General features: G+C 37.9%; 1 protein-coding gene across 11 annotated transcripts in view; it reads left to right on the forward strand.

Annotated features, from left to right (window-relative positions):
• CASP8AP2 (caspase 8 associated protein 2) overlaps positions 1-14446 on the forward strand; it is a 48223-nt gene that overhangs the window by 7195 nt on the left and 26582 nt on the right. For all 11 annotated transcript variants that reach the window (XR_004480621.2, XR_007470603.1, XR_004480622.2 and 8 more), the window contains exons 2-3: positions 10010-10092; positions 12638-12706. Coding sequence is in view for 6 of the 11 variants with exons in the window: in XM_004264813.3 (XP_004264861.1) it covers positions 10038-10092; positions 12638-12706 (124 nt within the window). In the remaining 5 variants the exon portion in view is untranslated. The remainder of the gene's footprint in view (positions 1-10009; positions 10093-12637; positions 12707-14446) is intronic.

Below are 14446 nucleotides of genomic sequence, written 5' to 3' on the forward strand. Positions count from 1 at the left end.
CTGAGCTGAAGTCTAGCTGATTTAGGGGAGAGAACTAGGTGATGGAGGTGAAGAGCTTTTTTAGGTAGAAGGAACAGCATCTGCAAATTTCTTGAGGCAGGAAGGAACAATGTGCATGTGAGCACCTGAAAGAGGCACTAGAGGAAGAGTCAGGGAGAGGAGTTTGCAGGGGCCAGACCCTGCCTGCAGTCCCTGGAGGCATCACAAGCATTGTGATCTTAATGCTGTGCTTTACGAAACTTCTCCAGGATTTTCTGTTGCATGTTAAAGTTTAAGGAACACTTTAGAAGGCAAATGATTCCAGTAGAGATTGGTAAATGCAATAATGACATGTTCAGCATGTTGATAGAATAAGGGATTGGGAATTAACTATGCCTCTAAAAAGGTTTTTTTTTTTGGCTGCATTGGGTCTTCGTCGCTACGTGTGGGCTTTCTCTACTTGCGGTGAGCCGGGGCTACTCTTAAGTTGCAGTGCGTGGGCTTCTCATTGCATTGGCTTCTCTTGTTGCGGAGCACAGGCTCTAGGCGTGCGAGCTTCAGTAGTTGTGGCTCGCGGGCTCAGTAGTTGTGGCACGCAGGCTCTAGAGCGCAGGCTCAGTAGTTGTGGTGCACGGGCTTAGTTGCTCCGCAGCATGTGGGATCTTCCCGGACCAGGACTCAAACCCGTGTCCCCTGCATTGGCAGGTGGACTCTCAACCACTGCACCACCAGGGAAGTCCCTAATTTATTTATTTTTTGTGTGGTAGCTGGGCTTGGGAAGGGAATGAGCAGTCCAGGTGAGGAAACAGAACGAGCAAGATATTGTGGAGCTGAAGTACATGGCATATTTCAGGAACTGCAAGTACAGATATTTCTGCTCTAATGTTATATGTAGTCTTGAAAAACCTTTACTTCTGCAAAATCACTCACTAAGACAGGGTTTATGGGAAAAATAGGAGCAGAATACTCAAAGCCTATCTACTCATATTACTGGAGCAGCAACAGGAACAATATCAATTGTAATTAAAATATCGGCACAGTTAAAAGACATGTTAAATTCCTAGTAAATAAGTATCTCAGTAAATATAGGTCTTTTCCTCAAGAAAAAATAAGGATGAAGATAGCTTGATGGAAGGAGGAATAAGGAAGGATTGCGGCAACAAGCAGAGGGACATAAACATCAGAGGTTGTGGGTACAGAGGCAGATGCAGGCTTCATGTGAAATCTTGTGACGGTGGACTGAATGGCTCTGGCTCATTGCCTTGTGTTTGGCTTTGTCCCCCATCCTGCCTCCCACAAAGATTGAGGGAAACCAAGCTTAAGCCCATGCAAGACAGAGCCTGCGGCTGTACTGAGACTAGAGGAAGAAAGGGGAGTGATGGGTATCTAGGGTAAGGGTGGCAGGTACAGGACTAGATTCCTTCTTGCTTGCTGTGTTTAGCTCCTGTTCATTAATGGTGCAAAACTTTAACATCCTGGGAAAGAACTCCATCTGAACCAACATAATTTCTGGGTTATACTGACATCATTTCTCTATTTCTCAATAATGTATGTGCTAACTTGCATTACAGAAACGTGCTGTGGTGGCTGTGGCTGGAGTGTGTGAGGGAAACAGTGAGAAATAGAAAAGCACTGATAGACATTTCTAGAAAGGCCTTGGGTTCTGTGCTAGGGAAGCTCAACTTGATAATTTTATTTGGGGTAGCTGTTGAAGGTTTCTGACCTGGGAGAGAAACACAGGCTAGACATAAACAGGGTTAATTTTGGCCTCAGTGTGGAAAATGGTGAGAGGAAAAAGATATTGGTAGTGTAGAAACTAGCTAGGAGACTTTTATAATAATTTAAGTGAGAAATAATTGTATCTGAAACTGGAACAGTGACAGTGCAAAGGAGACACTAATTTGAGAGATTTAAAGATCACTAAGAATTTGTGACTGCTTGAAAGTGAGTGTGGTGCTAAGAAAGAGTCAAAGATAATGGCAGCTTTTAGCTTGAGAGTGAATTGAGGCAGGAGATGATAGTTTATATTTTCCATATCCAGGCACTTACGTAATTTACTTTCTTCCATTATTATGCCTCATGTAATCACTCTTTTCGTTCTGTCTCTGTCTTGGGTTAAGTCTTATCATGTGGACCTTTATAGTAGCCTTCCTCCCAGTTTCTTTTCCTACACTTTTGTCTTTCCAGTTCATTCCACAAGTTAGTCTTCCTCTTTCCTTTCTTTATATCAATGTACTAACTCACAAACCTTCAGTGCTCTTATCTTTGGAAGTTCAAGACCAGATATGTTGGTTTGACATTTAGTATCTTCTGTTTGACACCAATGAAATTTTAGTTTTGTCTCCCAATCCTGTTCTGAGGTCTGTTTCAACTAGGCTGTTTTACTTACAGTTCTCCATGTCTGCCTTTCCTCCAAGGTTAATATTCTCATTTGGAATCTACAGAGATCTCCACAGATACCTCCCTCTCCTCCATTGACATGCAAGTCCTTCCCCTCCTACCAAGCAAGTCCTCGGCAATGTGTATGCTTTTATTCTCCACACATTTTTGCCAACATTTTGGAGGGGATAGTGGCTTTAAGGGGGCCCAAGGAGTACTTCTAGGGTGCTGGTAATGGTCTGTTTCTTGATCTGAGTGGTAATTCCATGGATGTGTTCAGTATGTGAAAAATATAGGACTGTCTACTTATGATTTGGGCTTTTTTCTATTTTTATGTTATGCTTCAATAAAAAATCTACTCTCTCCCCATCAAAATAAAATATGTCCTGACTCTCCTAGGCCCTTTGCACTTCAATTTGAATTTTATGGTCAGCTTGTTAAGTTTGGGATTGCATTGAGTTTATAGATAAAGTTAGGGAGAATTGCCAACCTTGATGTTGAGTTTTCCTAAAAATGATTGAGACATATTTTGTCGTTTATTTAGAGCAGAGGTAGGCTGCCTGTTCTTGTAAATAAAGTTTTATTGGAACACAGCTGCCTCTATTCATTTACTAGTTGTCTATGGTTGTTTTGGAGCTACAGCAGCAGTTAAGTCCTTGTGACAGACCAGATGGTCTACAAGCATAAAATGCCTACTTCCTGACCCTTTAAGAAGAAAAGGTTTTCAGGGGATGTCCCTGGAGGTCCAGTGGTTAGGACTCTGCACTTCCACTGTAGGGGGCAGGTCCAATCCCTGGTCGGGGAACTAGGATCCCGCATGCCTCACAGCATGGCCAGAAAAAAAAAAAAAAGAAGAAGAAAAGGTTTTCAAATCCCTGATTTAGATCTTTTATTATTTTCTCCATAAAGGTCTTATATTAGATTAATTCCTATGTACCTTATAGTTTTGTTGTTGTGAATAATATCTTCTTATCAGTTATGTTTAAAAACTCTTTGCTGTCATAGGAAACCTGTTGCTTTTGTGTATAATCTTACATTCAGCAACTTTGAGAAACTCTTACCAGTTCTAATAATTTGTAGATTTTCTGTATAGGTGATCATAGTGTGAATAATGGCAGCTTTGTTTCTTCCTTTCCAGTTCTGTCTCATTTCATGTTTTACTCTTTTTGCTAATAGAAGCAAGCTTGACTTTGAAGGAGATGCTTCTATGGTTTTAACATCATGCATGATGATTAACGTGAGGGTTTTGTTTTTTTAAAATAAATTTATTTATTTATTTTTGGCTGCATTGGGTCTTTGTTGATGCACACGGGCTTTCTCTAGTTGTGGCGAGCGGGGGCTACTCTTCATTGCGGTGCACGGGCTTCTCATTGCGGTGGCTTCTCTTGTTCTGGAGCATGGGCTGTAGGCATGTGGGCTTCAGTAGTTGTGGCACACAGGCTCAGTAGTTGTGGCTCGTGAGCTCTAGAGCACAGGCTCAGTAGTTGTGGCGCATGGGCTTAGCTGCTCAGTGGCATGTGGGATCTTTCCAGACAAGGGTTCGAACCCATGTACCCTGCATTGGCAGGTGGACTCTTAACCTCTGTGCCACCAGGGAAGTCCCAATGTGAGGGGTTTTGGGTTTTTTTATTAGAAATATGTCTTCTATCAGTTTATGAAAGTTCCCATCTTTTTCTTATTGGCTGCACTGCCCAGCATGTGGGATCTTAGTTCTCGAACCCGTGCCCCCTGCGATGGAAGCATAGAGTCGGAGTCCTAACCACTGGACCGCAAAGGAATTCCTGTAAGGTCCCATCTTAAACTTTCATAAACTCCAACTTTGCTGAAAATTAGTGTTGAACCTTTACCATATGCCCTTCCTATGCAGATGTTGAGATGATCATATTTTTTCTTTTCTAATCTAGCATGAAATATACTAATTTTTAGTTAGTAGACTATTGTTGGATCAGTTTTAGATTTACAGAAAAATTAGGAAGTACAGAGAATCCCCATATGTCACCCTACACCCCCCAGTTTTCGCTGCTATTAATATCTTACGATAATTTCTTATAATTAATGAAAAAATTGATACATTATTTTTTTATTTTTTATTTTTTTTGCGGTACGCGGGCCTCTCGCTGTTGTGGCCTCTCCCGTTGCAGAGCACAGGCTCAGCGGCCATGGCTCACGGGCCCAGCCGCTCCGCGGCATATGGGATCTTCCCGGACCGGGGCATGAACCCGTGTCCCCTGCATCGGCAGGCGGACTCTCAACCACTGCACCACCAGGGAAGCCCCGATACATTATTATTAATTGAGGTCCATAGTTTATTCAGATTTCCTTTATTTTTACCCGATATCTGTCCTTTTTTTTGTTTCAGGACACCATATTACATTTAGTTGTCATGTCTTCTTGGGCTCTTCTCGACTGTGGCATTTTCTCTCATTCCTTGTTTTTGGTGTCCTTAGCAGTTTTGAGGAGTACTAGACAGGTATATTGTAGGATGCTCCTCTAATTAGAATTTGATGTTTATCTCATCATTAGACTGAGGTTATGGGTTTTGGGAAGATCAAAGGTAAAATGCCATTTTCATCATATATCAAGAGTACAGGGCTTCCCTGGTGGCGCAGTGGTTGAGAGTCCGCCTGCTGATGCAGGGGACATGGGTTCGTGCCCCGGTCCGGGAAGATCCCACATGCTGCGGAGCGGCTGGGCCCGTGAGCCATGGCCACTGAGCCTGCACGTCCAGAGCCTGTGCTCCACAACTGGAGAGGCCACAACAGTGAGAGGCCCGCGTACCGCAAAAGAAAAAAAAAAAAAAAAAAGAGTACATATTATCAACATGATTTATGACTGTTGATGTTGGCTTGATCCTTTGACTGAAGTAATGTTTGTCAGGTTTCTTCACCATAAAGTTAGCCCCCCACCCAATTCCATACTCTACTCTTTGGAAATAAATCACAGTGCAGAGCCCTCATTTAAGGAGTGGGAAATTAGGCCCTGCCTGCTTTAGAGTGGAGTATCAACATAATTTATTTGGAATTCTGCATGGAAGATCTGTTTCTTCTCCATTTACTAATTTACTTATATCAGTGTGGACCATGTATGTTTATTTTATGCTTTGGGTTATAATCCAGTACTACTTTAATTTGTTGCTCAAATTGTTCCAGCTTTGGCTATTGAAAACTCTTTCAGTTGGTTCCAGTGCCTCTTTGACATACCTCTGTTAGTTTCTTTTTTTTTTTTTGACACTTCCTTACTTTCTTGCACTGTAAGATGCTCCATGTTCATCTTGTGCATTTTCTGCCCTTGTCTTAGAATCAGCCATTTCTTCAAGAAGCCCTGGTCCATCTTAATGGAGAATAGTATTAGAAGCCAAGATATGGATACTCGTTGTGCTTATTGCTACTTTGCTGGTGGAGCAAAGAAATAGTACATATGTGTCTACTAACTGATGTATATACATATACCTGAAAATATTTCTGTATATAATCATCTGTATCTATGTTAAGTTAAATGTGAGTTCTTACTGATGTCTTCAACTATAATCCATTACCACAGGGATCATTTTTAGTGTGTTCTCTTGCTTTTCTGTAACCTTCCACTTCAGTAGCAAGAAACCTGGCTCCCACCACCTACCACCCATCTATTTAAATTGTTCAATTCCAATATACACATATAACAGTATCAGAACTAACAACTCATACCCTGCTGGGAAGCAACTTTATCAACTAGAAGACAGTGCTTATATGAATTGAGTTTTTAATGCTATATTATCCTAGCATTTTTGGGGATAAATCTTACTTGACCGTAGTGTATTTTTGTTTTTGTTCTTTGTTTAGTGTCTTGCTGGCTGCAGCTGGCTAATTTTTTTTAAAGGCTATTTCTATGTTCATAAGAAAGATTGACTTATAGTTTTCCTGTCTTGTAATTTTCCTGTTTTGCCCTGTCTTTGCCCAGTTTTGATGTCTAGACTATACTAACCTAAATATATTTGTCTCTCAGCCTTCTTTTTTTCCTATATGTTGTCTGGAATAGATTATGGTTTATCTGTTCTTTGAAGGTATGATAGGATTCACCTGTAAAACTGTCTGGGTTTAGTAGTTTCTTTATGAGTAGATTAATTACTGTATCAAATAATTTAATCCTCCTAGATGTGTACATATTTTCTGTTTCTTCTTAAGTCAGTTTTGGCAAGTTACATATTTCTAAAAAACTATCCATTTCATTGAACTTTCAAATATATTTTGTTAATAACTTAATCTCTGCTATATGTGAAGCTGTCACTCCTTTTTTATTCCTAATGTTTGTGCCTTCTTTCTTTTTCTTTATTAGTTTTGCCAGGCATATGCCTATTTGATTTGTCTTTTCAAAGAGGAAGTGTTTATTTTTATTCATCTTTATAGTTAGTTTCTTTTTATTAATTTCTCTTTTTTATGTGTTTCTTTCAGTTTACTTTGTTCTTTTTCTTGAGTTGGATGTTGACCTCAATATTTTGTATTCTTTTCCTATAAATTTATTTAATGCTATAACTTTTCCTCTAAAAGTACTATTTTGATTGTACCCCACAAATATGTTGTTTTGTGGTGTATTCATTGTTATTTAGTTCTATGTATTTCCCAGTTTCCATTAATGTTTGTTCTTTGACCTATGTTTGTAGATTTCCAAAGGAATTGGGAAATTTGAAAATGCACTGTTAATTTCAAATTTTATTGATAAAAGCACTTTATGAAATTTGTTGAAACTAACTCTATTATGATATATTGTCAGTTTTTATAAATATGCTTGAAAGTAATATAAGTTCTTTTACTGTAGGTAATATATCAATAAAAATCATCAGATCAAACCTGTCAATTTTGTGTTGAGAGCTGTATCTTTAAATCTCTTTAACTGCTTTATTAGCAGAGAAGGGTGTGTTAAAACCTCTATTGTGACTGCTTACCTGTATCAGACAAGGTCCAATCAGGAGACAAAAACCAGATGGTAATTTGAAAAGAGAAAGCTTAGTATAAAGAATTATTAACAGAGGTTGGAATAACTGGGAATTGGTTAGTAAAGAGTTAAAGATAACCCTAAGGAATGTAGGAATAGCAGATATAAGGATCAACCACCACCTTTAGGGCTGAGATAGCTCATCTGAAGAAGAGCTGTCTCCCCCTCATTGGAAAGAGTGTGGCCAGGGCTAATTGGATGGTGGAGAAGTTGCTAAGTGCCTTTCTAGTGACCTTCCTTTGTGTGCATGGGGAAGCTCCTGGATGTTGCTGCTGTCAGGTGCTGTGGGATCCAAGAGTTGGAGAAGCTGCCCTCTCCATGAGCCTAGCAGGAGAAAGCTGTGTCCTGCAGGAGCCCATTGTAATAGCAACCTTACGTATAGGAGGCAAGCATGCAGAAAAATTGTGTCCTTGCAGGAACCTAGTGCTGGAGGAACTGTCTGTTGCTGGAACTGAATGCTGGAGAAAGCTTGCCCCGCAGGAGCCTGGCTAGCCAGGCACACTGAAACTAGGAGGAGAAACTGGCTTCCTTTCCAGGCTCCCTCCAGCACTCTCTAGTGACAAGGCTGTACGTAGCACCAGCTAGCAAAAGAGAAATCTTTGCAAGGCCTACCTCCATCATCACACAGGATAGATATGGAATAAAGAGACATCATAATTGCCACAGTTCCTTTAACTTTATGTATAGTACATAGTGAGAAACCACATATATTCTTTTGACAACTTCTTTATGTTACTATGTATATATATTATTCTCAGAAACAATTTTGAAGATCTCATAATGCTACATCTGGTGTGACTAAGAAATGGTCACTTTCTCTTAAATTTATAAGTAATTTATATATATATATATATTTATTTATTTGGTGATAGGGGCCTAGAAATTAAGGTTTGGAGACAAAGATCCCGTGAACAGTTGGAGAAAATTTAAGACAGATGAGGAACAAAAGATCCAGGATTTGTTAGATCTTTTGTATTTCCCAGTTTTAATTTACCAAGACAAGTAGAATCCTTTTTTAGTAATAAAAACTAAAACTGTGTGAAATGGTATGCAATGAAAGCTTTGATCTATTTGATCAGTTTAACCAAATCATCTTTTTAACCAAATCTTTAGATTAATTGATCTCCATTTTGTAAAAAACCCATTGACTGATGCCCCCCTCTCCATGTGACACTTTACAGCTAGGAGTTGATTACCGTCAGGAAGCTTATGAGTTTCTGCTCCATCAGTTGAGTTTTGCTTTACCAAGAGTCAGTTGTGTTATTTGCCAAATGTGATTATGCCATTTGTGCCTTTTGTAATTATTGCACAAGCTATATTATAACAGTTGATTAATCAGCTCAGCTATTTGGAAAAAATGGGGAATGTGGGGAATGAAGGAAAAAAGATATACATATACCTTAATTTTATTTAAAGGAATTATATAAATTGTATTTGTTGTGGTAGAACCACGACCTTTTCTTTGAGTATACATCCAATGGTTAGAGTTCTGACTTCTTTCTTGCACACCCATAAGACGTTGCTTATGATTTCCAGCACTTTCTTCATTAGAGTAAGAAATTCGATACTTCTGAGTCAGAGTACAGACTAGATTTTCTTTTCTAGTATTTTGGATTATCTCACCCTTACTTGATTTGGCAGCAACTGTAAGTGTCTTGCTACTCGCCTTTTAGTCTTTCCAGAACGCTCAGCCTAGTTTTCACTGGAAAATAACTCCCTTTGGTAATGTAATCTTTCATCATACTACTACTTAGAAAAATAAGGAAATAAACATAATTGGGTTTGATAATAAATGCACCTGGTTGTTGGTAAGTGAATATCTCAGTTGGTGGGAGCAGAAGTGTGCAGGCACAGGTAGCCTTAGTGACCCCAAGGAGCCACAGTGGCCATAGTTCTTTGACCGTAGGCAACATTCATGTATTTTACGGGCAGAATGGAGAATGTCAGATAAGTCAGATTTTTTTTTTTTTTTTTTTTTTTTTTTTTTTTTACTGCTTTGGATTCTTACATTGCTACTAGTCTTGCTGCTACAAACAGTGCTACACTGAATATTCTGGTATACACATTTTTGTAATCATGTGCTTGTATATCTGTAGAGCAAATTACTAGATATGAAATTGTTGGGTCAAAGAGTGTTTGCATTTAGAAACTTGATAGCTATTGCCATATTGCCTCCATAGAGCTTGTACCAGTATACACTTGATGTATTAGAGTATATACATAACTCTTTTCCCACACCTTTACCAACCTAGTATAGTATCGAACTCTTTGCTCTTTGCCCATCTTACTCCTTTATTGGTGAAAACACATGTGTCTAGAGTCCCCAAGATCACCACCAGATTTGATGATTTGCTAAGAGGACTCAGAACTCGCCATATAGTTGCACTTTTATGATAGTTGGCTTATTTAAGTATGCAAGTTAATTTATATTTTGTTCTACTTTATAAAATTAACATCATTTACTTTGTGGCATGGGTTAACCATACCCGCAAGTTTAAGATTTTTGTTTTCTAGTTTTAGCTTTTGGAAAATGTTAGATATTTAAAAAAAAAATCACAATAGAGTGAACATTGTCAGTGTGTCCAAATTTGAAAGTTGTCTTTTAACTTAAAGCTAAGTTTAGTCTCTGAATTGTGAGGTTGATTTTAACAGTGGAGAATATTTATATTTAATACTTTAGATGGCGACTATCAAAAAGAAATAGGATCATGGCAGCAGATGATGACAATGGTGATGGAACAAGTTTATTTGATGTCTTTTCTGGTAAGAGCTCATTTTAATTGTCTTTCTAAGTTTACTTATTTATTACTTTTTTCTTTAAACACACACACACACACACACACACACACACACACACACACACACACACACAATTTTTTCCTGACCCATTTGATACTAAGTTGTATACATTATGGTCCTTTACCTCCAAATACTTCAGTGGGTATGTCACAAGAAAAAGTTGGTTTTCTTACATAAGAACAGCATAATTATCAATTTCAGTAAATTTAACACGAATACTGTAATTTTATTTAATCTACCATCTTTATACCAGTTTTACCAGTTAACCCAATAATGTCCTTCATTATTGTGATTGGATTTAGAGCTATCATTTTATTTTATTTTTACAAATTAATTATTTTTGGGTTGCATTCAGTCTTCGTTGCTGCATGTGGGCTTTCTCTAGTTGAGGCGAGGGGGGGCTACTCTTCGTTGCAGTGCTCAGGCTTCCCATTGCGGTGGCTTCTCTTGTTGCAGAGCGTGGGCTCTGGGCGTGTGGACTTCAGTAATTGTGGTATGCGGGCTCAGTAGTTGTGGCTCATAGGCTCTAGAGCGCAGGCTCAGTAGTTGTGGCTCATGGGCTTAGTTGCTCTGCGACATGTGGGATCTTCCCAGACCAGGGCTTGAACCCATGTCCCCTGCATGAGCAGGCGGATTCTTAACTACTGCGCCACCAGGCAAGTCCCTCTATCATTTTAAAATTTTAGTTTGTCTCATCAGTTTTTGTTCTCTCTGATTTTCTTGCCTTCTTTCAAATATTATTTGAATATATTTTAGAATTCCATTCTCATTTATATATTAGCTTTTTGGCTACACCTCTGCATTATTTTTTACAATTGGTTTCTGAAGGGATTGCAATATACATCTTTAACATTTTGCAGTCTACTTATTTAAATGTAAGAATCTTTTTATGTAAGTTGTATAATCTTGTACATATTGTTGTGTTTAACCTCCATCCATCCCTTTATGTTAAAGATGTCGTGAACCCCTTGATACAGTGCTGTAATTTTTATTTTAAACTGTTATATGTATCTTAAAGAAATTAAGAGGAGTTAAAAGCAATTAAGATGAAATATTAGTCTTTTTTATTTACTCAGTTATTTACCATTTTTGTCCTTCTAGGATCTAGTATCATTTTCTTCCCCATTGTCTCTTTTCTTCTGGGACTCCGGATATATAGTATGTGAGAACTTTTGATATACTATAAGTTAGTAAGATTGTTCTCTCTCTCTTTTTTTAGTCTTTTTCTCTCTGTTTTTCCATTTGAATAATTTATTGATCTATCTTCAAGCTTACTGGCTCTTCTGTTGAACTTTTTACATTAGATATTGTACTTTCAGTTTTAGAATTTTCATTTGGTTCTTGTAGTTGTTTTTATTTCTCTACCAAGATTTCCAATGAGTAATTTTGCATTGCATTCTGGACATTGTAAATGTTATAGAGACATTGGATTCTGTTATATTCCTCTGAAAAGTGCTGGTGTTTTTAATTTTAGCAGGTATTTATCTTGACTGAACTTAATCTTCTGTCTTCCCTGTGGTGAACAGGAGCTGAAATCTCTGTTCAGCTTTCTTTAGCTTTAGTTGGACTTTGGGGAGTTCTAACCTTTACATGTGTAATTTGGGGGTCATTCAGATTTGGGTACAATTTGAGGAGTCCTCTCTGTGGCACTCTGGATTTCCTCTTTCTAGTTGCTGTTATCACCCCCAAAGTTTTTTCTCTGTTTCTTTAAGCTATCAGGACTAGAAGTTTCCATCTGAGTTTTCACTGCCAAGTGTGGCTCCAGCTAGAGCGTATTGTTCCACAAATCTTGTAATAAAAGGGGGATAGGGAATTCATACAGTGCTGTTTTCTTCTTTCAGGTGTCATCTCCTCTCCAGTTTTTGCCTGCTTTAGATTGCTCTTTAGTTCTTCACATTACTTTTTTTTTCTTTTTTCTTTTTTTAATTTAGGTACAATTTATATATAACATTATAGTAGTTTCAGATGTACAATGTAATAATTCCATGTTTGTATATATTGCGAAATCACCACAATAAGTCTAGTGGTAGAGCGTTGACTGCAGATAGCTTTTAATATTTTGTTTAGAGTTTATAGTTTTTGCAGGAAGATTGTCCTGATAGAAACTATTCTGCTATTATTGGAGTTGTAACCTTCTTACTAGCGTGGGGTTTTTTTCTTCTTTATTTTATATTTGAATTTTATTTTATTTTTTTATACAGCAGGTTCTTATTAGTTATCAGTTTTATACATACTGGTGTATATATGTTAATCCCAATCTCCCAGTTCATCCCACCACCACCACCCCCACACCCGCCCCTACTAGCTTGTTTTTGAAAGTGAGTTTTTAAGTCTAAACCTGTGTACTAAGATGTGTGTGTTTATAACGATGTACAAAAGCTTCTAAACAATTTTCTTTTTTGACACTGGACTAATAAGTCTTTCTTTTTCTGGTTCTTCAGAGTCAGAATAGAAAAACTCCACTAAGTGCATAGAGTCAGTTTTAACTAGTCTTTGATTTTTTTTGCAGCTTCTCCTCTTAAAAATAATGATGAAGGTTCTTTGGACATATATGCTGGGTTGGACAGTGCTGTTTCTGGTATGTAAATTCTATAATAAAATACTTTCGTTTTGTTTGGTCAGTCTGTCGGAAGTGTTTATTTTGTTGTTAACAATTTCTGGAGTAACTCATAGCTCCTCAACAATCTGCCTTTTCTTTGAAATCATTATACTCAGGTAATTATTTTTTTGCCCAAAGCTTGATCAATAAAATAAACTAGCCTTTAGGTTTGTTTTTCATCTAGGTCTCAGATTTTTTTTTTTTTTTTTTTTTTGCGGTACGCGGTCCTCTCACTGTTGTAGCCTCTCCCGTTGCGGAGCACAGGCTCCGGACGCACAGGCTCAGCGGCCATGGCTCACGGGCCCAGCCCGCTCCGCAGCATGTGGGATCCTCCCGGACCGGGGCACGAACCCATGTCCCCTGCAAGGGCAGGCGGACTCTCAACCACTGTGCCACCAGGGAAGCTGCTAGGTCTCAGATTTAATTGGACCTTGTACAAAAATATTTTGTACCACTGAAAATGAAACTGATGGTGATTTCTACCTATATTACCACACATACTCACAGGCTACATGATATTAGAATTTTTGAAAAGGGTAGTTACTATAAATATTTTCAAATGTATCAGTAGGAGTGTGATATGCTGAGAGTCTAATGACCTGTCTAAATGAGAAAACCTTTCTGTAATCAAATCTTCTAAAGCTTCGAACAAATGTGATCCTTACACCTGATTTGTTGACAAATTTGTTTTAGGTAAATTGGTTTTCCAATTCTAATCTGTGAAATCAGTATAGATTTGGATGAAATGCAAGAGATGGAGAATTGTAGAGCCCTCTGGGTAGAGGTAGACAGTACGTCAAAAAGCCTAACACATGTATTTCTTTTTACCCCAGCTTTACTGAACTATAATTGACATATAACATTAAGTAAGTTTAAATGTACAGTATATTGATTTTATACACTTAAATATTGTAAAATGATTACCACCATAGCATTAGCTAATACCTGCATAGCGTCACATGATTACCATCTATTTAAGATCTAGTCTCTTAGCAACTTTTGATCATATAATATAGTCTTATTAACTGTAATCACTATGCTGGATATTAGATCCCCAGAATTTATTTGTCTTATAGCTGGAAGTTTGTACTCTTTGATCAACATCTCCTCTTTTCCCCCACCCCCAGCCCTTGGTAACTATCGTTTTAGTGTCTGTTTCTATGCATTTGGATTTTTTAGATTCCACATGTGATATTGTGCAGTATTTGTCTTTCTCTCTCTGACTTATTTCACTTAGCATAATGCCCTCAAGGTTCATCCTTGCTGTCGCAAATAGCAGGGTGTCCTTTTTCATGGCTGAATAATATTCCATTATATATTTATATATGCACATATATTTACACACACGCACATGTATACATACATATATGCACCCACATATACCACATCTTTATTCCTTTTTCTGTTGGTGGACGCCTAGGTTGTTTCCATATCTTAGCTATTGTGAATAATACTGCAGTGAACAGAGGAGTGCAGATATCTGAGATTCAGTTTTTATTTCCTTTGAATATATACCCAGAACTGGGGTTGCTGGATCATATAATACTTATATTTTTAATTTTTTGAGGAACTTCTATACTGTTTTTGATGGTAGCTATACCAATTTAGATTCCCACCAACAGTGTACAAGCGTTCCCTTTTTTCCACATCTTTGCTAATACTTACCTGGTTTTTTTTTTTTTTTTTTTTTTTTTGCGGTACGTGGGCCTCTCACTGTTG

Source organism: Orcinus orca, chromosome 12 (genome assembly GCF_937001465.1).
Source record: "Orcinus orca chromosome 12, mOrcOrc1.1, whole genome shotgun sequence".
Lineage (NCBI taxonomy): Eukaryota > Metazoa > Chordata > Mammalia > Artiodactyla > Delphinidae > Orcinus > Orcinus orca.